Genomic DNA, 26,916 nt, shown 5'->3' on the forward strand with positions numbered 1-26,916 from the left:
GCTGCTCGTCCCGTCGCCTTCCCCAGCCCTGGCTGTGCAGCCATGGGGAGCCTGGCCCTTGTCCTTCTCCTGGCCCTGGCCCCTGCGGCCGCGCACCGAAAGCTGCTCGTGTTCCTCCTCGACGGCTTCCGCTTCGACTACCTCGATGACAAGGAGCTCGAGTCCCTGCCGGGCTTCAGGGACATCGTCAGCATGGGGGTGAAGGTGGATTACATGACCCCCGACTTCCCCAGCCTTTCCTACCCCAACTACTACACGCTGATGACAGGTGAGCCCGCTTAATTTATTTCCTGGGGTGTTCCTCGGTTGCTGACTTGATTCCTGCTACCTTTTCCTGCAAGGATGTGAAAATAATCACKGTTTTGCTTTGAGCTGGTTACTTGAGAACAGACCTTAAAAGCACTCGAGTACTCTTAAGCAAAAAGATAAACAGATCTGTTCTTGCTGCTAGTCAGTAAGGTTGGGAGTGCTGCTGGGACCTGCTTCCAGGAGCTTCCTCTTCACAGACTGGGGTCCCATACTGGGAGTCCTGGTGCTGACTGGGCAAAGGCAGCGCTGGACACGGCTCCCAGCTCACAGCAAATCCACCTCCCTGCTCGTCCAAGCACAGAGCACTGCTGAGTGCTTGCTCTTTACTGCTGCCTCTGGAACATAAAAATGAGTGGAAAACACAAGGAAGATAATTATGGAGCCTGTTCAGGGACTTTTCAGTTAATAAAAACGCATGTAAGCTGAGAGTGACTAAGATGTGAGTTGTTCTTAGCCAGCAGGTCAGTTTTATAAAGTTCAGCACTAAGTTGTGTGTGTWTGTGGTTTTTTTTTTTTTTTTTTTTAATTTTTTTTTTTTTAACCCAAACTGACATTCTGCTTTCACAGGTTCCTCTCTTAACTCTGCCCTAAGTCTTCATATTTCTAAGATAAGGTGAAATAGCCAAAAAGAAAAATCTTTAGTATTTTTCCTTCTTGCTTCTCTAATATGAGCTTTATTTTTTTCCCTGAATGCTGAGGAAAGGCATTTGGGAGAGTACACAATTTTGTGAAGGTCAATTCACTCTATTTTCACAATATATTTTAATACTGACTTCCTTTTAATCCCACCATAGTGATTACATAATTACAGTGTCACTAGGAATGTGTGTTTGGAATACAGATGAGCTATTTATGACAGAGAAAGGCACCCTGGAGTACAAAACTGAAGTAAACAACTAAAAAGAAAAGTTTTTCCAGAGTCTCTTTATTTCTTATTTTATTTTTTGCTATAGTCATTTAATAACAAGACCTTCCAGCTAACTGAAAGCAGCAATAAAATCTGCTCTCCCCTGGACACGTGGTGTCTTGTGCTGTCCATGGAACAACACAATGCCCAGCAGTTCATATCCTGCTCACTGGGAAAGCAAATAGATGCCATTGTAAGTCAGAATCTGACATCAGTTGTGCCCAGCTTGTTTTGAAACTGCTTAACCCCTTCCTATTTTGAGAGAGAATTGCCTCTTTTTTTAGCTATTCTAATATTTAGGGAGGGAGGAGGCGAGGTGAAACTGAGTGAATGTAGAGCCAATTTTACTACTTACATAAAAAGTGGAGTGCCACKTATTTTCAGTACTTGAGCATTCTCAGTTGGTCATCACAGCTATTAAAACTGTATGTGCAGACTAAAGTTTATAATCGGCCATTGGGGAATCTTTAGAAATGTCCTGTTAGTATTTGTGAAAAAGGAGTTCCATCTCAGCTTGGCATTTACTGATATTCTAGTGTTTTGGGGTACTGCAATTTTAACACCACTTTTAAGGCAAAACTCTGGATAAATTGCTCTGGCCTTCATGGCAAGGATCTCATTGCTTTGCAAATGTGAATTAACTGCAGGTAACAACTACCTTCTGTCATGTGTGAGTCTACGTGGTGTGAAGTAGGTCGGGAGGGAACTGAGGACYAGGTGATGAACAAGCCCAAGGCAACTTCAGAAGCACCTGAGTCAATGTGGGCTGGAGGTGCCAAGGTTGCACCAAGCCCTGGGCAGCAGGTGTAGCTTGTGGCCATGTCCTAACCCAACAGCRTGGTCAACACCAAGGTTGTGCTGTTCTCTCTACCCTCAACACCATGATGGGGATTCCACGCAAGGGAAAGGCCATGCTTTAGGGGATGGTGGGGTTAGGACACTGTAGAACATGGCAAATGAGAGAAGATGATGGGCTGGCTGCTGCAAAGCTTGGCCTCTGGTGTTCACTCTATGCAGGTTCAATTAGGAAACTTGGAACATCTTTTGAGTACAATACAGTATGACAGGGTGAGATCAGCATCAGGCTGTAGCAAATTTCTAGTGACTGGTGAGTTGCCMCCTCTCTCACTACTGCACAGGCCTCGGAAAGCATTTCTGACCTCTTAACTCATAYATCTCCACTGCTTAAATGTCATTGCTGTTTCTTCTGAGAAACCATGGGCATGAGGATAAGTTATTCTTTATGTCTTGTCCTAAAATTTTGCACTGTGAGCTACTAAGAAGCTCCCACTCTTACCTGCAAACTGTTCTAAATCAGCATTTGTGGATGCAGTTTTGCAATATATTGGCTTTTCCAGCTAAATCGGCTTAAGAAACTTCTGTCCCCATCTGCTCATCCTCATCCCTGTGTTTGTTGTGTCCCATCACTTGTTTGACTGAAAGCCTAGTCTGGTGAAACTGCATCCAATCTACCTAGGGATAAACAMAGCTGCCTTTGCCATGGCCACACGTATATTAAAGCACTGCAGTGCGAGTAGCCTCATGGCCACCGTGAGGGAGCTCTCCAGAGGGTCCATGGCTGTCTGCTCCAGTGGAGCTCACCACTTCCTAGAGAGGCAGTTGGAAGTTGTGGCTGAGAAACCACCAAAGAACCAAGAGTGGTCAAAAGTCACACACTAAGGGAATGATAGAGGCAGGGATAAAAACCATGAGGTTGAAATGTGGCCAGGCTAAACACAGAGTTTTCAGCTTTTAAGTGAAATGGAGCCCTGCCAGGGGTCAGACCCTCCATGATATATTAAAGGAGTTTTAAAATCTTGTAATATGTAACAGAAGAGAGGATAGATGGATAATCCTCAGCCTTCAATTATTCAAAGGCAAGAGTAACACAGGATTAGCCTTTCTAGTAATAATCTAGGCCTCCTATTTAAATYATCTGTTGCCATTAACACCCTACAAGGTATTAACTGGGGAGGCATGGAGTGTCCCAGTCCTGGGACTTGGGTAGAGAACTGCTCTCTTCCTCCAAACCTATGGCAATCATGAGAAAGGCAAGCAAAAATGCAGACACAAGAACAGCAATAAAGGTCTGGCTTACTCATGTGAAACCACAACAAAATGATTCCTCAAGTTGCTCAGAATTACACGATGAAGATCTATTGCAGTGCATGGCAGCCCAAGCAGGTACTGCCTTACAGCCCTGCAATCTTTTGCAACACCTTTGCTCCWATTACGTTTCTCAGGTTTGGCTTCCCCCGAGGTGCGAGACTGTTTCCTCTGATCGTGTTGTCATTTAAGGAGCTGAGCTGCCAGCTGGCTATCCTCCTGATGCCTTCCATCCTCTCCCAGTGTTATTACACTTCAGTTGTTGAGTCTGATTTTTTTTTTTTTTTTTTTTTTCCCCCCCATAATATCACAGGGGTCTATGATCCAAGATGACATGTGAGTGAGGACAGGGGAGGACTCTAGCTGCAGGGAGACCCTGTTCATGCACAAACACCTACCAATTAAATGAGAGAAGCTGTGAATGAGAATAATATTATGGAAAGAGATTCTTTAGAGTAAGAAGTTTCTTGGGACAGATTTCCTGARAGTGACAGGAGCTCTTTAATACCTGAGTCTCACTTACAATGAGTTTAAGGGCACCCTGAAACCAAGCTGTGAGGCAATTGGATTGATGGGGTCAGTGCTTACGCTGCCTTATAGCCCTGTGCATGCAAAGAACTGGCCGGGGAGAGGCAGGATTGCATTAGTGCGCAAAGGCATGGCGTAAAATGGTGAAATAGGTAAAAGGAGCAGTTAGTGCTGACGCACGCGTCTGAGGGAGCTCTGTGGGGCTAGATGTGGGTTTGGCAGCCGAGGGAAGATGGAATCCAAGTGTGCCTGTCCCAGAAGGTTGGCTTAATCATACCATGTAGTGTTTGTTTTCCAGAGAAAGGAATTAAGATCACAAGCCACTCCAGACTTTTATCCTATTGAGAGCTTTAGGGAGTTTAATATTTCCCTTTCTCTACCTTAGGCTGTTGCTGCAGGGACTTTTCAAACTAAACTAAATGGAAAGTTTGAGGCCTCTCACATTCCCTCTCTCTCTCTCTCCATGACCGCTGGAGCAGTGAGTTATTATTCCAGACTTGCTCTTGCCATATGCCTTGAGGTAAAAGCTGCTTGCACCAAGATGTTTGGGCAGGGGCTGGGTAGAAGCAGGGCCTGGGGGTCTATTCTGATTGCTGCTGGGGACTCCTGGCACAGCTGTGGCCCTTGGGACCTGCCAGGGCCCCTCAGGTTGTGAGACCTTCCAGGATAAGGATCAGTGACCAGCACATTGCATCAATGCTGGAAACTTAGTGGGGATTTTTTTATCCAAGGTCCTGACAAAAAATAAAGTTGTCTTTTGGCAGGTTGTTGGTGACGACAAGCCAAATCTTCAGTCAGTTGTGCAGTGCTGCTTCCAAAACTGCATTTTTTTGCCCTCCGGGGGAAAAAGAGGGATTCCCTGTTTGCAGAGTTCAGTGCATGGGGGGTAGTTTGGAAAGTGGGGAGTGATGGGTCTCCATAGGTCTGTTTGCTGAGGTCCTGATCCCTAATAACTCCTAGAGAGGCTGAGTGGTCCTGCAGAGCYTGTGGGACAGAGGAAGAGGCTGAGCAGTGGATGCTTTAGCTGCAGGTCTGCTGATCCCCCTGACGTGCTTGCAGATTTATAATTTGCTGCAGCAGTTCTCCTGATTTCCAGCACAATGTCTCACTTGCAGAAGATCCTGGGGCAGGAGGGAAGCCTCCTCTGTGGAGCCTCTCCTCATCCCAGCAGCTCGCTGCTCACCTGCTCTGGCAGCACTCGCCCTGGTGGTGCATTGCACCCTAAGGACAGGGACTGACAAGCTTAATTATTGACTACCAGCCTTTCGAGGGTGTCCTTTGAGCTTTTATCAGTGCAAGGTATAGTGAACACCAGCAAAATCCAATTGCAGATGCAATTCTGCTGTGGCTTTGCTGTCACCACTCAGAGCTGAGGAAAGGGGCTGTTTCACTTTTCCACAAGAGCARAATTTTGTACCCACTTTTGCACTCAGTTTAAAATAGTGAAACTACCTGTGTGGGATCAATAGTGGGGTTTGTTTGTTTTTTCTCCTCCATTTCTGGAACTGTACTTTGGGAAGTAAAAGAAATTGCAATACTGCTGCTATGACTATTGCTGGTGGTAGTGTTACCTGATAGGGAATGCCGTACTGTACTGTCAAGGACAGGGTGCTGGCAGGATTGGGAGCTGGAAATGCTCCTAGTGTTCAGATTCTTCATCTCACTTTGTTTATTCTCTGCCTTCAGAAAGGCTGTAATACCATGTGCCGATGTCTTTCTCTTTAACACATTAACACATATACAAAAAYGTTGTGAAAATCTGAGTTTACTTTGTAAAAATTAAAGAAAAATAATAGAAACACTTAAAAGAGAGAACAGAAGTTTTCTCTTACACAAGTTTGCAAGCCACAAGCTGAAGCAGAGAATTTTTTATTTACATACAACCTAAAGCCTCACAGTTCACATCTGCCTAATGCGCCTGTTAGCAGCTATTAGCAGCTGCAAGCGGGCAGTCACGTATCCAGGTAGGTCTTTGCCTAGAGCTAGAACTACCAAGTCACGCTTTATTAACAGAGAGCTGCCAGAGACACGAACYCTCTCTGGTGGCGCGTGCAGCAGCTTGGCACGCCGCTTTGCAGCTCGCCCTGGTCCTCGAGCATGCTGCTGAGCCCAAATACAGGCAAGCAGGACCTGCCTTCCCGTTCAGCAAGCGTCTGCACAGCCTCAGCGAGGAGCTTTGGAAGCAGTTCGTGTGCACCCCAGCTCTGGCCTCCTTATGAAAGCAAGGAATTAAGAGGTGTGTGCAGCCAGATGAAATGCCACTTACAAACTGTGCAGCTGAGATTTTTTTTTTTTTTTTTTTTCTTCTGGCTATTTTGATGGAATGGTCCTTCTTGGATTGCAAATTGTTCTCTGACTTGGGCAAGAGTGTTTCTACTTTTGCTCAGGCTGGTTTTGGAGGATCATTTWAAAAAAATCTTTGCCAGCAAACTTTTCTGGGGACGTGACTTGTCTCATCACGTCTTGTAGGTACCACTTTTGCCTGAGGGCCTGCAGATGGCAGGGCCACCTCATCTAGCCCTGGGTCGTCAAGAGATGTGCTCTCCACCAGCCCAGCTTGGTGCTAGGATTTCTTTTTTTACCCTTGACTTTGTTCCCATTCAGAGAAGGGCAAGTGTCCTTCTGCTCTTCTCCTGCTAGGTTTCCCTGTGGGAGATGAAAGGATAAGGAAGAAGTAACTGCACTGCACTGGTTACAGCCCAGTGACTAACCAAATAAATTGTTTGTATCTCAGTGTTCCCAGGATGCTTCATGTCAGGCCAAGCTTTGAATTTTTATCTGAATCAGATATCTTTATAGGGGAAAAATAACCTTCCAGCCCAGCCCTGCTCATGGACCACCTGGAAGCCTGTCTGTGTCCTGGTAAAGGGCTGGAGGTGCTCCTGTCACAGGCTTACAAATGCACCACCAGCAGATCATTGAAAATTGAAWTTTTCTTTGTCTTCTGCTCATACAGACCACAGGGTCTTACACAACACACTATAAAAATGTGTTTGCTTCTGCCCCTTGACATGAGTGTGGTGTGGATGGAAACCCTGGTATTGCAGAGGTGAGCAGGGATCTGGGCAGCACCGCTGGCGGGTTTGGGATATAACCCTTCATCTATGTGGGCTTGGGTGCTCTTGCTGCAGTGCCCCTTGCTTGGCAGCTCTTCTGGGACTCTGAAACCCCTTCATCCAGGACCCTGCCGAGTTTCCCTAGGGAAGCTCTCCCTAAAGGCCAGCAGCTGTCCAGGCTGGGCAGCTGAGCTGATCCCAGACCATGTGGACCATGTGGCCCTGCAGACGTGCCAGTCTTTTCTGGCTCTTACCACTCCACTTGGGAGTCAGGACAAGAGCACTCCCTGCAGCTGCAGGACATACATGCAATAGAACATACTGCCTGCCTAGGTATTTATGTGCATATCACATACATTGTTATTTATGTTTATCGTGGGATAGATACCATATGAGTACAGAACATGGTACCTTTGCTGTGCTAATTAAGGTAAGCACTTGGGGCTGTCGGGTAAATCTTATGCTTATCTCCTTGGGAAGTAGAGGATTTTACAGGAGAACATCTTTTGATTTAAAAATCTCACATGCAGTTGATGTAGGGTGCTCAGCAGCCAGTGTTACTGCACCCTTGTTATGAGTGGCCAACAGGCTGTGTTATTTCTTTTTAAAAATTCATCTTTGTTTTTCATAGATTGATTGCAATGCTGACAAAAGTGCCTGGAGACTTGGGAATGTGCTTTAAAGAAAGATAAATGTTGTAAAAAGTGTTGCGTCCAAGTAAGTTGTAGCATGTAGACTTGCAAATGCGTTTGCTGGCTCTTATCCAGAAGGATACAGTAGTTATCATAGTCTAGGGAACTGTACTTCCTTTGTTTTTCCCTGTTCCTTGAGGAAGGGGTGTTTTTTCACTGCAATTGCAGTCATTTTAATGACATCTATATGCTGCATTTTTTTTCCCCGTTGTTACCCATGAAACTCCTAAGTTAATGTTTGTTTACAAAGGGAAGTTACAGTAACAGAGGCAATAATAAATTCTGCATGTTATGGTGGCTGTCTTGCACCATGTTGTTGTTTTGCTAATCATTAAAAAGGAGACCCCCAAAGGTCATTTTCTCAAGCTGGAGAAAACGACTTAAAAGAAGTGTGCAAAGCACTCAGCTTTTGCAGGTGACCCAAATGAAATTAGAGAGGTGACCTTAATTTCCCTGGAGACTAGGGTCTCCAGGGAAAGAAGTGCCAGCTATTGCAGACAAGCTACTGCCAGTARGCAAGGCACAGAAGAGCTGTGGGTGAAGACTAAAACAGGAGAAAATCAAATTAGAAAACAGGTCTMCTTTTTGAGGAGAGAAACTGCTGGGAAGACCAACTGGAAGATGGGTTAGTTGGAGATTGGGGTCTCCCAGAGACATCTGGGGTCTTTCTGGAGCACAGACCCCAAGCAGCATTAAATGGTACTGCCTCATGGCTATACCTGATCACCTTATCTGCTGATCTAATGGTTCCTCTTGCTTTTGAATCCATGAACTACAATTTATACCTTTTCATTCAGTAATCTATGGTAAATTTGGATTTCTCTTTCCCTCTGTGTTGCAGATGTATTGCATCCCTTGTAATTAAAGGGTTACTCCAAGAGTGTAATTATCCACATATTGAATCTCTTTGAAATCCAGCACATTTTTCGAAAACCAGCATATTTTTTGCAAAATAGGGAATGAAATAGATCTTCTCTAAAGCGAAGGCAGAAGTAGAACAGAGCTAATGCCTCTAGAAGAATGAACCTTTCTAATGTGATGATCAGAATAATACTCTGTACCATTACACACAGTTAATGAAACTTGCCAGCAACAGGATTTTCAAAGCCCTTTCCAACATGACATATACACAAAGTTTGCAGAGCTGGAAATATCTGATGAAATGATCCCTTGCAACCAAGAATGAAATGTGTGCATGCAAAATGCCAGCAATCAGTGATATAAAAAAAGTAGTATATAAAGGTTTCAGATCCGATGGTAGAAAGTCACAATGGCCTATTTGTGGTGGGTCTTTGTTGTTGTTGTTTTAAGATAAGGATTCTCCCATCAATTATACTGTGAATGCCTTGCATCTCTGGACGTTCTGAATTAATTTCCTATGGGTATGTGCCTAAGAAATATAGGGATATAGAGACCGAAGCAGATTGCTTGGGGACTATTGTGTAGCTCTTGCTCTCAAAAGTAGCCTCAGTGAACTCAGTAACCTTGTGTAGCAGGGTGAGGATGGAGAGGCCAGGTCAACACCCTGATATATCATGCCTGATTCCCTTGCTCCTTACCGTCACCGAAGAATTTCTGCATAGTCTTTCTTTTGTTTTTGGCCCTCTTCCAAGCAATGTTAAATAAACTGTGATGTCTAAATATCAGTATTGAGCAATACATACTAAGTGTTTGATGAAAGAGGGGGGGAAATGTGAGTTTCCCAAACTTTATGTTTCTGGAGACTGCTTTTTATCCCTTCCTGTTTACAGACTGCTTCCTGCAGCCCTCTGGGTCTGTGTGCCAGCGAGTACCTTAAAATAGCCTTGGACTTGGCAGATGTTGTGTCCTTAGAAGGAGCCAAACGGCAGGCGAACGTGTGGCACCCGCGCGGGCTGCTGCCACAGAGGCCTGTCTGTGTGGGCCGCGAGCAGCGTGTTGATCGGGCCGCAGGCCACAAGCGTCATTTCTTCCAGCTTCAGCCGTCTAGAAGCTGGCTGTCGCTAACTCTATTTCATTAAAATAGTTTGCACCTCTGGAGCACAACTTCTCCCAGATATCTTAATTRTTTTCCTTAGGATGGCGTGAATTATCTATAGGTGCTTCTCTTCCCCACTGACTATGAAGGGATCCTAAGTGACTAACTCAGACTTCAGCACTTAATTTTTAGACCGTAAACTGACAGACAAAGACTGTCACCACTGAAAACATTCATAAAGGGTAGCAGGGACAAGAAGATCATAAGAGCAGCTGCAATATGAAATTTTCCTGAGTTTGCACCATGGCATTTCAGATGGTTTACTAGGTAATCTCATGTGAGCATGTAATAGCAAAAATGCTATTAGTGGTGTCCTCCTCCTGACCAACACTAATCTAATTATGCCCTTTTTTTCTCCCACTGTAGGTCGCCACTGTGAGGTCCATCAGATGATTGGAAATTACATGTGGGACCCAACTACAAATCTATCTTTTGATATTGGTGTGAATAAAGACAGCCTGTTGCCTCTCTGGTGGAACGGATCAGAGCCCTTGTGGGTCACCATGATGAAAGAAAAGAAGAATGTCTCTATGTATTACTGGCCAGGTTAGTATGCCAGAAACCATTACCATTTTGTGGTGCATCTTTACACTTAAGYACACCATACTCTGTAGGATGGCTCGTGCATGCACTACAGTTAGGAGGTAAAGGCTCACCTGCAGCCTYAGCTRGGGTGAACCATACATGGAACAGTGCTGTGGACCAGGTCATTGATAAGAGCTAAAAGATAACCATCCTCCTCAAATGTCACTTGTTTTTTGTTTTCTCTTACCTGGAAATGAGTAGCTGTGTGTTTTTCCTTGTGTGGAGAGCAAACCCCACCCAGAAGCAAGCACTGACTGGTGAGCTGGAGCTTCATCATTAACGCAGACGCAGGGTCCTGGTTACTCTGGACTGAGCCCTTTGATCAGAGTGGCTTGGCCTCCCTGTTCCAGGTTTGCTCCATATTGGAGCAAGTCTCCTCTCTGGGAATCACTAGAGATGTGTATGACAAGTCTTTCTTAACAAAGAAGACTATACCCTTAGTTGTTCATTTAGCCAGTCGCGTAGGAATAAATGTCCTAGCAGTGCAGCTGAACTGCCCTACTTGCGAGATATGCAGCTTCTTGCCTCTTAGACCCGTTAACTCTGCTACCTCAGCAGTATGCRGATACCCTCCTGTGTACAACTGCAGCGTGAAGAGCGAGTGTTGGGAACGCTGTGTGAACACAGGTAGCGATGGCAGGTGGAGCGGTGGCTGCTGACTCGCGCCGTAGGCTCCCAGCCCGCCCCAGCCCAGCACACGTGGGCTCCATCACATCCATCCTGCACGATGCGGCTGATGGGCTTCTGGAGAGAAGAGCCAAAAGAGAAAACACGGATGGTTGCACTCACAAACCAGCCAGGTCATTTGTACTTAACTGAAGAGAGAGATCTGAGGAAGCAACCGTTTACCTGGCAGACTAAAATCTCGTCCAACAGGCTGGAAGAGCAAGCTGGAGATAATGTCTTGGATCATGCTTCAAAAAAGCTGCTTCTTACTGGAGATTGCCCCCAATGAAAATAGTAGGATATATGGGTTATATATGAAAGGTTATATATAAAAATATCTTGATGTAATTCTTGATATTTCTATCTTAATATATATCAATGTCATATATAAATACCCCAAACATAAAAGAATATAGTGATTGTTCTAAAAATTTATGAAAACACCTGTTTCTATTCAGTTTTAACTACAAGTAGATCTGCACTTAATAGATGTGATTCTCTAGTCTACAGAAAGCTACTGAAAACTGATGGAACAGCATTTTTTTGTGGTGAAGAACCTCTCAGCTTTTGAGCAGTGCCCAAGGAGACCAATGAGGGGAATGTGCATGTATATATACACTTATACACACAACTTGTGTCTATATATGCTATTAGAAATGTATATGTATATACATTTATGTATATTTGGAGAGATCATTTATACATGTCCTATATATTTTATACTTTTAAATGTGTATATGCATACACATCTTACACAGGTTATTTTTTTTTTTTACAAGAAATCATATATATACATGAGATGTATTTCTTATAGAAAAYTGCAAGGAAAAGTAGACCATTCCTTTTTCCTTGTGTCAAATATATCCACTTGTTTTTTATGACCCAGAGGATGGAACTGCGTCCTGCTGGTGCCAAAGGGAGTTGTATGAATATGGTATTTTATCTGTGGACTGTGACAGGTACTTTTGTCTGCTATTATCTGTGACAGTCAACCTTGAGCAAAGTCCTTAATGCCCCAGTTCAGTGAATGCTTAAGCACATGCTTATTTTTAAACATGTATGTGTTCCCAATGAATACACAGACCGTGTGTGAATACACAGGGCATTGAGGGAGAAGCAGGGAAAACCCTAAAATAGTTGAACTAAACTACAGGGCAATTGGCCTGAAGTATGAGTATTGCAATAAATAAAAATCATGCTAAATATAACAATTTATTTGATACTTTTTCCCATGTGATTTTTGAGTTGTCTTCTAATTCCACAGTAAGGATGTAATAGTTTGACATTTTCTAGATTCATTATTTAAGGCTTTACTTCTTAAAATGGCATTCTGTTAGGAACGTGATCCCAAAAATTAAAGAAAATACAAGGATTTAGTAATCAGGGTGGGTGGAGATGCTGCAAACTTCTGTACAGAGAATAATGTGCTATTAGCTTGCCAGCCTGAGGATTCCATTAGTAATTAATCTTGTAAAAGATCATGAAAAAGATCCAAATAGGAAAAGTTTGGGGCCATAACATGTGGCGTCTAAACTTTGTTTGGAAACAAAGTGCAGAGGTAAATACATCAYATTTTCTTCTGGAAGATGGTATTTTCGCTCTAGCCAACAGTGAAGAGAGTGATCCAAAAGAGAATGGCTGAACATAACACAACTGTGATGCAAGTGCCAGCTAGCTAATTCCTGGGGTTAACTTGTGTTACTGTGATTTCCTCATCAGAGTTGCTTCCAAGGCTTTGCAAAGGCTGAATCCAAAATCTCCACCTTCTTATTCTTCCTTATATTCTTCTGTCATGAATATTTGKTTTTTAAAAGGAGGGGTTTGCCTCAAAGATGAACACAGCATGTTTATTTAAAAGTTTCTGCTTCTCAAGTCTCCATTCAGAGGCAAAAAGTTGTGCATCTCCTAGAGGTCTGATTGCCAAGTAATATACAATCTCTGAAGCCAAATGTTCCGTGCTGCAGCCCAGGTTGTCCTGCCGAAGGACTGACCTCCAGCACTGGGTGAAGCTGCAGGGGAGCACAGGAGCAACCTGGTGATCCCACCACTGTCAAAGCCTTCCAGAGCTCCTCACGCTCAGCTCCGTGGATGTGATGTAACACGAAACCCTCCAACTGCTTCATTTTCCAGTAGTGTATGCAACTGCTCCAGCTGAAGTGGAATGACATCTTTTCTAAACACTGAAAAGGGAAAAAGAGACTCTAAACTCAGMTTTTGTTTTTTTTCTATTATTATTATTCTTTTTTATTTATTTAAACACAACATTTTCCAGACCGTTGAGCTMGTCTGGATAGTTTTCAAAACTTTGTTATGACACAAAGTGTCCAACTGTTAAATCAATGTTTAGAAATGTAATTTAAAGTTGGCAGAAGTTCAAGTCCCAATGTCAAAAGATAAAGAGAAGTCTATATATCACTGTGAAAGAAGTCCTTCTTCCTGCTCCAGAAGCCTGGGTTCTTAAATAGCCATTTAGTGTCATAAAAACTGTGCAGAACACTAATTCTCAGCAAATACAGCACATCTATTTGTATTTTCACCAAGAAAAACTTAATATTCATCTTCTCTGATTCCAAATCCTTATTGCATTTCCTTTCCCTTTATATTTAAGTGAGAAATTTTACCAGCTGTCTTGGCCTTGACCAAAATGAAGAAGTTTATTTATTTAAGGGATCTTTGTAGTAAATGTATTTGTTTTGTTTTGTTTTAACTTGGACCCAACTTTCATCTGTAGAATCCAATTTCAAGTTATTTTCATCACTGAGACCATAAAGCTAYATGCACTATCTTGATGCTTATTGTAAGCAGCTTGAATTTTCTGTATTTCTGTCAATGATCGGCCTGCTTGCAGACCAATACATAGTGGTCAAAACTATTTTTAATTATTTCTACCTCTCTAGTCTTTAATATCGTGCTCATCACTTGGCAGTCTGGAAAGGGCAAAGATACACATATCTGAACAAGCAAAATATCCCAGATCCCCAGGAGGTTAATACCGTCATTTAAAGTTATCTATTGAGTAATTTTGAGGAATGATATCTGAGAAAAAATATAAACTGAGGTCAGTATGTGAAGAGGGGGGAAAAAGAAAAAGCTAAATCATCATGTTGCTTATTTCTGTGAGCAATCATTCAGCTGAAGTAAAGTATTAGGAGTTTAACTGGGGCTGTGCTTGTCCTGGCCCTGTATACCTGACTGTACGGCAGTATATAGGGGCTCTTTCGCAAAAGATATCCTTTCTCTTGTGTCCCAGGAATACACCAAGAAACGTGTAACAGTGGAGGGAGGGCTCTGGATAGAGGGCTCTCTAAAGATAATTTGCATGAGCTTAGTGATTCTCGAAGCACAGGTCTTTTAAACATTAATGTTATTTGGGACTTCAGAAAGCAAAAGGGCAAAAACCCACAGAAATACGTTCTTGTTTGTTCAAAGCCATGTTCTCCTGCAGGATTRCTTGCCACAAGTTCTGGGGTGACAAAACAGACCATTTTTTCAGCGAGGGCTGCAAGTTACCAAAGGAGTTAATTAGTTTATACTGTTCTAATAATATCTCCTGGGAAGCAGGTTTAATAGTGCAACGCTAGTATCCCATAAGAAAATACTCATTATAGAGGGTATTATTAGGTGAGATACTGTGTGTCTGACTGGAAAGTATCTGCTGGACTTTGAGGACTTGAGGAAAGTATCTGCTGGACTTTGAGGACTTGAGGAAAGTATCTGCTGGACTTATAATAAACAAAATTATTTGTTTATTATAAGTCTATTATACTGGGAGTCTGGAAAGTGAGGATATGAGGCCACATCACTAAAAACAAAAACAACTTAGTGATTTGGGTGGAAATGGCCTGTTGCGAGGGAGTGAGGGTTTGTCACAGAGGGATGTCACAGACCTTTTTTTAAAGCAGAAAATAGAAGGATGCAATGTATGGTTTGCCAGAGGCGTTCATCAAACCAACCTCTCTCCCCTTTTCCATCCACGAAATTAAATTTTTCTGCCTAAAAGATGCAAAATAAGCAGCGTCACAGAGAGCTTACAAACCTGAACTTGGATTCCATGGTAGTGTGTCTATAAGCAAGGTGAAATTACTAAACTTGCCGCATTTTCCCCTTGTAGGCTGTGAGGTTGAAATCCTTGGCGTGAGGCCAAGCTACTGCCGCGAGTACTTCAGCGTCCCGACAGACAAGAACTTTGCGGAGGCCATCAGCGACGCGCTCGAGTCCCTGCGGTAGGTCCCGCCGCGCTGCTTCCCCGCTCCAGGACTCGGCTCTGAGCCCTGCTGCAGGGCGGCTTTTCAGGGCGACCTACATGGGAAGATGGGGGCTCAGACTGCTTTGCAATATAATCATAGAAACATTACCATCCACAGAAATAGCCACTTATAATAAGGGGAAGGGAAACGGAATATTCCTTTTTTTTCATTCACAGCTTTCAAATCAGAGGAGACATCCTATTTTTTCCTATTTTTCCTTTGATGTTTATTCCTAAAGAGRTGAGGTCTGATCCAATTATGTATTAGTCTCTGAAGAGCAGCTCACTCACCTTCACTAGTAGACTTTGAAATATGGGAATTTGGCAATTATGAAATTCAGCTCTGGTCACCCATTTTCAAGACTGATGTTTTGACTCCTTCTGCATTTTGAAACATCGCAGGCATAATATTTCGGAGGCAGGCAATCATTCTGCACAAATGTGAGTATGATTGGAATATAGGCTTCTAGATATGCGCTCAGCTGGGATGCCCTGCACATCCAGCTTGCCAGTTCCCCATCCAGGGGAATCATATTAATGATGGAAGATTCTGCAAAGCTTGTMAAGTCAGGGAAAATTGGATTTACTGCAGCTCCACAACCACATATGCAGTCTGGGTCTTACCTTATCTATAGCTGGGCTTCCTCTTCCAAAACACTGGTAGTTTTCTCATTTGTCCCATGCCAGGAGGCACTTTTAATTCATTACTTGCAAACTGCTCTAGCAGTTGGAATCTAAAAAGTCTAGTACTGAGGTGCTTAGAGGTTTTTTCCTCAGTGAAAAGGCTCCAAAACGAGGGAGGCATTTATGGGGCACTGAAAGGCAGAGCTGCCCTGGAAAGCTTGTCCTCTAACTGTGGGCACAATGAAAAGTGAGGCATGAACTGCTYCAGCTCCTGGCTGCTCTTTCGGTCAGCTGGAGCCCATCGACAGCGTTTCTAGCTAGTTCACCCCTGCTGTGAGAAAGAAGAAATGGGCAGGAGCACAAGAAAGGCAGTGGTTCCTCTCATAAGAGGCCAAAGCTGGCACCTTCCAGGAGAGAGAAAAATCAGGGAAAGAAAGGAGGCTACAGAACAAATTGAAAAGGAAAGAGAGAAGATGACAGTAAGTTTTCCTCATCTTTTCTCTTCCTTTCTTTTCCCTGACACCCATTTTTTTTTTCAGTCTTTCAGGACTTGGCAAATAATCCTCCGTGTTGCTGCCAGCCTGAGGGAAGTACAATCTCTGAAATGCCATGTTTTTAGGAGCACTCATTTAGCAGGACTTCACCTTGCTGAGAGTCTTGGTGTTTCCTTGTTATGTGCATCATTTGAAGGAGTTTCCGACTCCTGATACKGCACAGAATCCAGCAGGTCCTGTGCAATTCCTAATTAAAAAGCCAATTAGCTGGCTAATTGCCAGCCTGGCRCTGGCTCAGAGTGGGAAAGCAGCTGGTGGCAGGAGCCATTAATTTAGGCACARGAGCATCCTGTCCCCCAAAAGCGTTCAAAATCAAGTCAAGCCCCCATTTTTGACATGATAAACTAGAACGTCCCTCATGTCTTCTCCATGGCTATAATTTACATGGGTTGTAATTTACTTACTTCTTGGACAGACATTGCAAAGATTTTGTGGTACTTGCAAAATGAAAACCAAAACCCTTTTTGGCATAGCCATAGATCTTTAGCATGTTTTCGTTAGCAATTTCTTTCAAAAGTTACAGGTGATGGGAGAAGATAGGGACTAATATATAGTTAGAAAGACAGGTTACTCCCCCGTGACAGTCCTTATCAGAAAAGCCCASTTTTCTCAGAAAAACAGCCTGAAAATGGAAGCAAAGACATACTCGATCCTGCCAGCTCTRGATGTGTTGTACCCAACCATGCAAACTCCTAGGCACGCGGTGCAGCAAGGGCTTGTCCCATGAGGTTACACATACCAAGTACAACATTCCTGCTYGGAAGACCAAGACCTCACTAAGAAATCCCATCACAATCTAAATAAGATGATTGCTTTCTACAGCCAAACTCCTGCAGGACTAGRTTGAGCTGGTCATTAGGTTACAGGCGAGAAGACACAAAAATATGTAAGTAGTTGAAGAGGAAAAAAACTGTGTCAATAGGTTCAGTGAACRTGTATGTCACATAGGGTTAAATTTTAGAAATTAATCTATTCCTGGTATAGTGGGAAACTAATATTGAGATGAATATTAGGGCGAGGAAAAGGAAGGGCATCTTCATTTGAATGGTTTTAMAATCATGAAGAATTAGAGCGAATACTGCTCTGCAGTGTCCCTGGCCAAGAAATTCCCTGCTCACACAGAGCTGCTCAGCTTCCTGCAGGGAACCTTTGTCCAGGCCYTTTGCAAACTCACAAAGACCAGCACTAGGCCCCAATTCACCTATTAGGATGTCCTTAATAAGAGATGCTAGACCTGTAAGGAAAACACACACACCATCTTTTCTTGTGGGAATTTTGGTTTAGATAAGGGTATATATCATGGATGGCATACACTGGCATGTGTTAAGTACAGTGGGAAAAGACTAGGCTTGAACCCTATAAGCACAGTTTTGCATTTTTATCTTCAAGACCACTCTCAGTCAGCTTTACAGTGAATTGTAAAATGGCCATGAAAACGTAATTAGGTGTTGATTTATTTATTTTCAAGCCTAATTATGCTGAGGGCATTYAATGCAGAAGTGTGTGATAAGCCAACTTTGTGCAGCCTCAGAGCTGACCTTAGCTTGCTTTTGTCCATGGACAGTATTCCTGAACAAGAGCGTTCTCCTGTAACCTCACCCTGAGCTGCACGGTCCTGGTTTCTGTGAGGYCATGGAGGAGCATGTCCCGAGATGGCCCAAGTCATGTGGAAGACCTCACATGGGACAAAGCCAGAAGTGCCAAACCTTAATTAGAGCACATTTAGCTAGTAATTAACATAGGATTTTGAATAAGGGCGTTAGGCACAGAAATTAGTGCTTCTTGTGGCTCTTTAAAGGCAAAACCTTCTTGATCAGGAGGCGTAGGAGAGGGCTGCGAGGACAGAGTGTGTAATCCTTGCCTGGCACCCCCACTGTGGGTCTCTGACCACCTCCAGTGTCCCAGCAAGCAWGGGGGTGATGAAGCCTTGTTTCTGGTGGTAGACACCGACCCCCTTGCGTCAGACTTGGCTGCAACCAGCCCACAGGCTTGAAACTACTGGAGGAGGGAGATGTGACGAGGAGCAAGGCAGAGGTGGGATGAGCACAGGAACTTGCTTTCTTGGGGAAATTTGGCGTGGACAGGGTACTGGAAATGGTTCCTGTGGGACTGCAAGTGCTGGTGCGGGAAGGGATGTCAACACCTTGACGTGTCCTTGTGTGTGCCCTGCTCTCACGGCTTCCCCTTCCCGCGGCTCCAGCAACGGCAGCGCGGAGATGGCAGCCGTCTACTACGAGCGCATCGATGTGGAAGGGCACCACTACGGCCCCGCGTCCCCGCAGCGCAGGAGCGCCCTGAGGGAGGTGGACAAAGCCTTGAGCACCATGATCCAGCAAATCAAGGTGAGTGGGCTCAGGAAGCAAAGCGCCGGCGGGCACTTCGTTGCAGCTGTAACTTTTGCAACCCTTGGAGAGTGTCATTCCCTGCCCATACAGCATCTCGTGGAGCATCTCCCTCGTGCCTTGTCCCTCGTGGCTCCTCCATCCTGGCCCTGGCTGCTCTTGCCCCTGGGTTGCTGAAAGACGTTAAAGAAGCCAAATCAATAGGGCAAAATGGTGCCTGTTGCTTTAAAATAATTCTGCCCCTGCAAGGAGAGCTGTGAGAGAGACCTGTCCAAAATCGGCAATTACTTGAGATCTTACTGCAACATCTGAAAAAGCTTTTTCAGACTGTTCTTCTTGGCACTGCAGAGAGCCATTTAATACTTATTAATTGGATGTCTTGGCCATAAACTTTTATTTCCTTGAAAACAGAGGCTATTGCTCTCCTGTGCACATTTAGACACTGTTTCCTTGATTTCTGCAGACAGCCTTATAATCCTCCTGGTGGATTATTACACCAATAGCCCCAGGAAACCATAGACCAATATACATGTTGCTCTGGTGATAGTTTGTGTTGCCAGCTGGAATTTATAGTGGGTGAACGAATCAAAACTCCTCATTTGGTAAGGTCTGTGGAATCAGAYAATTAACTTTTATAGCAGCTTTTATGGCACCTATCAGAGCTCTGTCCTGCAACCTTTGTTTTAAAAACATTATCTAAATGATTCTGGTGGTGATAGAAAGGACATCAAGCTTTTGCATAAATGCAGGTTTCATGGTTATTTCTAATATAATAAATATATAGATTAGAGCTTTTTTATGTACTTAAATAAGATAATACAATTTCAATAAATCATAAAAGGTGCAATGCTAAGTGTTTGTGAGGAGAGGATGTATTAATGACAAAGGTCCTTTATTCCCAGCATTTTGACCAAGAAATAAGTAAGATAAGTAAGATAAGTAAGAAATAAGTAAGATAAAATCCTATTCAAGTGCAATTGGGACAACAGTTTTGTGGGTCAGAGATTTAGTGTCCTGTACTTTATATCAAGCAGAAAAGGCATTTTTGCAGGTCTAGAGCTGGATTAAGATGGGATTTTTGAGCTCAGGTTTAAGGGTGAAGGAAGAACAGGGGGAGAATCTGTATAAGCAACATTTGGAAGCTCAGAAAGAAATGAGAGGAAAGCTCTGGGAGCTGCAGTTCTGAGGGACACCTGCTTTGCTGGAATCAGTTCCTGCACATCCTGGAAGGAGATTTAATTTGCATCCAAACCATAAGGATGTGTTTGGGTGAAGGGGTTCAAGCTCAAGCTTTCACCCTGTGTCAATGGGATGTGTGTATATATGTGTGTGTATATATATATATATATATATATGTATGTGTGTGTGTGTGTATATGTGCACTCACAGAGCAAGGGCCTTAAGGATGAGGTCAATGTCGTCCTCTTCTCTGACCACGGGATGACTGACATCTCTTGGGCCAACAAAGTAATCGAGCTGAAGAACTACATTAACATGAGCGACACCATACAGATGAAGGACCGAGGTCCTGTCGTGAGCCTGTGGCCAGTGCCAGAGAAGCATGCGGAAGTAAGTACAGCCTATCAGCATTTATTTCTTTGGCATTTGCTTGTTTTGCTTTATAACAATTCTTTCATTAGTTTGGCCATGACAACCAAATCCTGTTGTCRGAGATGTGTGTGAAAATCAACCCGACCCTCTCATCAGCAGTCAGGCTTTAAGTCTGATTTTGCACTCTTGTGACTTTGGTATCTGAAAGAAATTCACACCAGATAAACTAAAAAACACGATCTTTCACTTTTTATTTTTTTCCAGTGCACATATCTCCTTTCAATCCCATCATAATTTCTCTGCATTTGATACAAAGGATTTATCTCAAAAAACATTTTAAAGATTTTGTATTAGCCAACCTATTGACACGAGCTGGCACTATCAAATGGTCTGGTGGAGGTCGGGCATTCTTATTCCAACAAACTCCTGTCAAATAACTAAACCACTTGTGTAGCATCATGCAGCTATTTCCAAAGCTACAGGCATTGACTACTTAATCTCACAGCATCCTTATGGAGCAGATAACTAAGCACTATCAGTCCCTCTGATAGGGATTGACTGGTTACATGCAAGAAGCACAGAGGTAAGGGACAGTAGGTGTTGGTCTCTCAGCACAGGGGCAGAATATCCCCTCTCCACATCTGTATCCCATCCACATTGTGTCCTTGAGCTTGCCCATTGCCTAGTTTACTGTCTTCCTCAACAGCTTGTTGCCTTCTGCTGTGTGTGTCTGCATATCCATGTGCTTCCATCTGTGCCTATACCTGTTGCAAGTGTATGTGTGAGTTTGTGGTTTCCTATGTATTTACAGTCTAAGTATATAGACTGACCTAAGTATATTAGCAGCTTTTGCATTGCCATCACCATCTTTTGGACCAGCAAATGGTCAGTTTGAACATACTGATGATGGGAGTAGCTATCTGACCAATTCAAATATTTCCACACATCAATAGATGTTTATATGATCTTTATAGCCRTATAGTATCCTAACTTTTGCTTTCTTGCAGATATATGAAAAATTGAAAGCTGTGGAACATATGCATGTTTATAACATCCAGGATATTCCAGACAGGTTTTTCTACAAAAAAGGGAAATTCGTGTCTCCTCTCACTCTTGTGGCTGATGAAGGATGGTTCATAGCAGAGGTAAAGTGTAAGACTTGTCCTAAAACTGCCCCTTGCTCTTCCAAGCCAACTGCTTTCCCAATACTTGCTCCCTTCTCCTTCCCAGCAAGCTTCCTCTGTCTTTGAATCCAAAAAGATGTGGGTTTCAGCTTCTTATCTTTTAGACTAATCACTTCTTCCAAAGTTTCCTATATCCTACACTTACTTCCTGGCTTTCCAAATTTGTCAACAAATGTTGAAACAACAGTAAATGCTCTTCTGTCACAGCTAGTTTTTGGTGCACATTTGTGTATACAGAGATATACACATCTGCACATTATATCCTTATTACATATATACATATTACTATAATACTCTTTTCTGTAGTACAAGATTCAGCACAGAACGTTCTTACATTTTCTGGAAAAAAGAAAACGCAACACTTTAAAAATCATTGGACCTCTGATAAACCTTAATAATAGTGTGGCAAATGCTGCTGCTGTGGTAATTAGCTCTGCCCCTTCCGTCCCTGATTTTCACAGGTGTGCACTCATTAATTCTGCCAGGTTCTCCTTATCCTCGGTGCATTTTCACTCTCCCTGGGGGGACGTGGAAATGGAGGTTTGCCCCATGCTGCATGGGCCCGTGAGCAGCCTGACGTGGTCAGCGCCTGGGAGCCGGGCTGCAGCGCAGGGCCTGGGGCCGCAGCGGGAACGAGACCCTTTCTTCCTTGGCTTGCTCTGAGCACCGTCAGGGAACTAGATGCAGACAAGAGATTTAATTTGTCAGCTAAAATTGTTCGGTTATCTGGTATCTCTGCTGGCAGTTATGTGTGAAGAAATGCAATGGATGTTTGAGCATATCCCCCCAGTCAAGAGAGAGCTGCTTGACACCATCCTTGGGGCCCTTGGGAAAAGCGGGAAAATAAAACTGGACAAAATAAATGTTTGTGAAAGGAAAGGGGTCTGAAATCAACCCTTTTTCTRTCTGCTCATGTATGGTCTGTGCACAGGGCATCTCAGTGGCTCCATACTTGGGACCATCTTTCTCATATTCCTGCATTGATTGCCAGTTTGGGAACACTTCTGGGCACTGCTAACTGGAGGCACGATGCTCTGTGTTGTGGTCCAGCCCCAGCATGGGAATGGGGGAGACACTTCAGGGGCATTCCCTCTGTTCCAGCAAAGGCACACTCGGGACCTGAACATTATAGGAAGCTCTAGCTGGGTTTACATGGCCCTTAGGAAGTTAATGCCAGGGATCTMCCGTGTCATCTCACATTCACCATCTTATTGCAATTTCTATATCCAGTTTCATTTCCATTTCTCTATCCAAAGTGCAATTAGTTCAGTATTTGCACAGTTTTGAGGAGAACTATAGCGTGACGTGCTGCTGCTTCTGGAGAGCGCAGCACAGGACGAGCTCCTGGTGAGGGTCTGTAGTGCATTTCAGGAAGACTCAGAGGACATTTCCCCCTGAGGAGGCAGCAAGGGGCACTGCTGCCAGTCATCTGCTCAGGGCCGTGGAACCAGCGTGTCCCGGAGCTCAGCGATGCCACGTTAGTGACAAGGGGGGCAAACATGAACTGAGTGACGAGTCATGGTGGGTTCCTCACCCGCGTCTGCTTGCGTCCCCAGAGCAGGGAGAAGCTGCCCTTCTGGGAGAACGGCACCGGGCGCCGGGACGCCTGGCAGAACGGCTGGCACGGCTACGACAACGAGCTCATGGACATGCGCGGCTTCTTCCTCGCCTACGGGCCAGGTAAGGCCAAACTGCATCCTGGTGTGGCCCCCACGGGTGCCCGGACTTGCAATCCTGCCTGTAAAAGCAGGAAGCTGCCTCTCGGTGGCGGCCCTGCTAGCGCTTCCCTGGCGAAGGTTCCSGAGGTGGCAGCCGTGCCTCGTGCGCCTGCCCTGGGCCCCTGCTCCTGCTTTCCTCCTGCTCAGGCCCTTTGAATGTTGAGGAGTTGGAGGCTGTGAGGGCAGCCAGGAGCGAGGGAAGAGCAGCAGCTGTGGTGCAACTAGTTCAGGCCATTAACTCTACCAAATGCACACACAAGAAAGTTGCTCCTGTGTATTTAATAATTCAATTCACTTCTATTTTCTTTGTTTTTTTTTTTTTTAATAAAATCTGATCAGAAATACTAGTGACAAATACAAGCATTTGGAGTGCCTTTGCTGCGCTGTGCCGTAAGCCACGCAGCGGGAAGTGCTGGCCTTGCTTGGCAGCACCCACCCGCCTGGGAAGCCGGGCACGGGCACGAGCGCCCGCACGGCACCCGCCCCTCATCTCCGCCCGTTCTTCCCTTCCAGATTTCAGGTCCAACTTCCGCGCGCCGCCCATCAGGTCCGTGGACGTGTACAACGTGCTGTGCCACGTGGCGGGCGTGAGGCCGCTGCCCAACAACGGCTCGTGGTCGCGCGTGGAGTGCCTGCTGCGGGCCGCGGCGCCCGCGCCGCCGCGCGCGCCCTGGCCCCGCTGCGCGCTYGCCCTGCTCCTGCTCGCCCTCCTCGCCTAGCAGCGCGGGACAATGCGGGTCAGTGTCACCAGCAACTCGAGCCCTCCCCGCTCCCCACCCACCTCTTTCTTTTTGTTTGAGTCTTCTCTGAATAATAGCTGCATTAATAGGGTGCGGCGCGCCACGGGTGAAGCGAGCACCGCTCTTCTGCCCGGCTCCTGTGGGAGCAGTGGCAGAGCCAGCAGGGGTAGGAGAGCACTGGGAGCATCCTGCTTTTCCCAGCCTTCGTTTTCCCAAAGCGAGCCCCRGTTGGCAGACCGGACCCTGCACAGCAACAGGACCTTGGGTTTTTGCCTCCCACTGCACAGGAGAGAGCAGGCAGCTGTGGGAATAGAAGGGAAAGGAAATGGTCCCTGGACACACTGAATTAGGAGGAGGTTCTGTTAGGAAGCCTGGTTTTTCACCGCCTTCTTGCTTTCCTGGGGGAAACTGTATGGTCTGCTCCGGTTGCTGTTCCGCTCCCAGTTGCTCTTCAAGATTTCCAACCCCTACCGCTTTTCCAGGGGCTCCAGATGTCCGTGTCTGAGCCGCTCAAGCCATGCAGCAAGCAGCACGGTCCCCTGTGCTGAGCTTCAGTGTTGTGTTTGCGATGGGGACAGAGGTCTGTGCAGACAGGTCACCCCCAGCTAAGCCTAGCTAAATCTGACCCCCACGAGCCCAAACAAAGTGGTCACGGTCAAGCTAAACGGCAGGTGGAGACCGAGCTGTGTGTGGAGGCAGTGAGCCTAAGTCACAGGGGTGAAGTCAACCTACCCACATCACCAAGACACACCAGTAAACCTGAAACCCCTCCGCAAAACCTGTGACATCCCTCCACACAACGATSCTCACGAGGGAATTGGGGGACCTTTCCTCATTGTCTAGTTTCCACCATGAAACACACACATCCAGCACAGAATCCTAAAGGTCTRATCCCGCAAAGTGTCCTTTCCCTCTCTGGAGACTGTGGCATCCGGCAGTGCCTTCCAGTTTTATCCCATAGATCTCTGTGCCTCCAGCTCTCTGTGCCAGCTGCCTTTGGGAGGACCTGGGTCCCTCCCCATGCAAAATAAACCTCAGAGTTACCAGTCACAGGGCTCCAAAGCCAAGCACCAGCACCGATCCAGTACAGTGAGTTTAAGGGTGAATGATTACACCTTGAAAAAGAAAAACAAAAACAAATTAAACTTGACAAAAGACTTCTGTAAGGGCTGCAAAGATTTATGTAATGTGTTTTTAAAGCTCAAGTGAACCATCAAATCAATTGGAAAAAAAAGAGGAAGAAAATCAGTCTTTGTTATTAGACTGTTGAGTATAAAAGGCAATTTAGTGCTTTCTAAGCATTTGCAGTAGCTGTAAAACAAGCACCTATTGTTCAAAGTTCCCTGTCACTCTCTAATGGACCAGGCTCAATGAATTCACTGGAGCGCATTTTTAAAGTGAGAAAATTATCAGTGTAAAAGATAACCAAATGACTAAATTGCAAAGTTTCGTTCAAAAAGCAACAGGATACACACTGTGCATGCTAATCCCTCCGCAGCCTGCAGGTTTAACCATCACAGTAAAGAAGAATCCAATATCCTCTTACTGAGGAAAAACACCCTGAAAGTCTGAGGGTCTGTTCTGCTCCTCACTAGCACCAGCAGAAACCAGAAATAACAAGCAGGCCTGCTGAGATGATCCAGGTATGGGCCACGGCACATGAAATCAGTGTTGATCCCTGGCTCTGCGAGTGTTTCTGTATAATTTTTATAAAAGCAGCCATACGTGGTGTCCKTTGCAGAGCACATTGTATAGTTGCGTTAGGATTTGCTGGACCTACATGCAACTAGGGTGTGTTATGGGGACACACCTCAAAATACACCTGGTCTGTGCAATGGGAATTTGACTGCGGATCCACATGGAGCTCCTTTGCGCCAGGAGAGCGGCGGCTGGGCGCGTTGCAGACACGCATCTTCCTGCCTCTGTATTTTTTACCTCTAAATCAGTTCACGTTCTTATTCAAAAATCAGTGTCTTGATGCTAGTGTGCTTTTCTGAGTCCTATGCAAGCGAGGTGGGTGCRTTTAAAAAGCTGGTTCTGAATGATGCTTTTGTACAACGCTTGCTTGTGAATGAGTGAATAAGAATGCTCGTAGAAAAAAAAATGCATCTTTCTGTAAATACTGTAAGATTTTGGGGGAAAAAAAAACCCAAAAACTGTAACACCGTGCCTTTCTTGATTGATTTGTGAATCAAAGTGTGATAAACAGTGTTTGAAGCTTGTGCTGATTAGCCCTCAGCGAGATGGATGATAACATTGTTTAGAAATGGACAAGTTGTCAGCATGTAAACAAGGAACAYTGACTCTACCACAGGAGGTACGATAGCTTGCGTATGAGAGCATTTTGCATGGAACTTTTTCTATATTTCACCTTTTGAACGGGTGTAATTTTTTGTTGCCATTTCTTGCTGAACTTGAAGCAAGGTCCCTCGTCCTTGGCCCTGGGCACCAGTCCTTGCTTTTGCTTTTTGCTTCTGTGCTCCCCTCGTGCAGCACCCTGCCCTGGTGGGATGAGATGACACCAAAGACGACCCCAACAGCTGATGCTCCCCAACTRGTGACCACCTTCCAATGACCAGAGYTCAGGCCAAGTTGTCCTCYCGCCTCAAAATGTGGACGCTTGGACATCAGGATCTCCGCAGCTTGGACACCTACAGATCCTACCACCTGTGGAGCCTCTTCCCAGGAGTTTATCCGGTCTCCTGTGGACCTGATCTACACTGTCAACCTTCACAAGAGCCCCATGGTAGTATGTGCTGCAATTTCATTGTTTCCCCTCGTTGAAAACAAAAGCCTGCCTTAGTGCCCGTGTCCCAGCTAAGCAGGGTTAGTCCTTTCCATCAGTGGCATGGAAATGCTTTCCTGTCAGCCCAGGAGTTGGCCAGGCCCTTCCACAGGGACGGGGTTTGTGGAGTGCTCTGTTTCCAGTTGGTCTGGAARTCAATAAAGACGGATTTCACAGTGCCGGCCTGCCTCCTTGGTGTTCCTGTGTGTTGCAAGAAAGTCAAAATATGGCTCCAAAGCTTAGCCCCTACCTCAGTGGGGAGATGTAGCCCTCCCTCTTTCCAGATGCTTGAAGTGGAAGGCACTG

At 45.0% G+C, this 26,916-nt stretch overlaps 1 protein-coding gene across 1 annotated transcript; it reads left to right on the plus strand.

The window, feature by feature from the left end:
* Nucleotides 1–26,539, plus strand: ENPP6 (ectonucleotide pyrophosphatase/phosphodiesterase 6). Its single transcript, XM_026033584.1, has 8 exons — nt 1–268; nt 9,982–10,161; nt 14,978–15,089; nt 18,491–18,632; nt 20,022–20,201; nt 21,191–21,328; nt 22,924–23,047; nt 23,599–26,539. The coding sequence occupies exons 1-8, from the start codon at nt 43–45 to the stop codon at nt 23,802–23,804; spliced, it is 1,308 nt and encodes a 435-aa protein (XP_025889369.1). The 5' UTR covers nt 1–42; the 3' UTR covers nt 23,805–26,539.
* The last annotated feature ends 377 nt before the right edge of the window (nt 26,540–26,916 follow it).

Source organism: Nothoprocta perdicaria, unplaced genomic scaffold (genome assembly GCF_003342845.1).
Source record: "Nothoprocta perdicaria isolate Ctin4 unplaced genomic scaffold, notPer1 scaffold_13, whole genome shotgun sequence".
Taxonomy (NCBI): domain Eukaryota; kingdom Metazoa; phylum Chordata; class Aves; order Tinamiformes; family Tinamidae; genus Nothoprocta; species Nothoprocta perdicaria.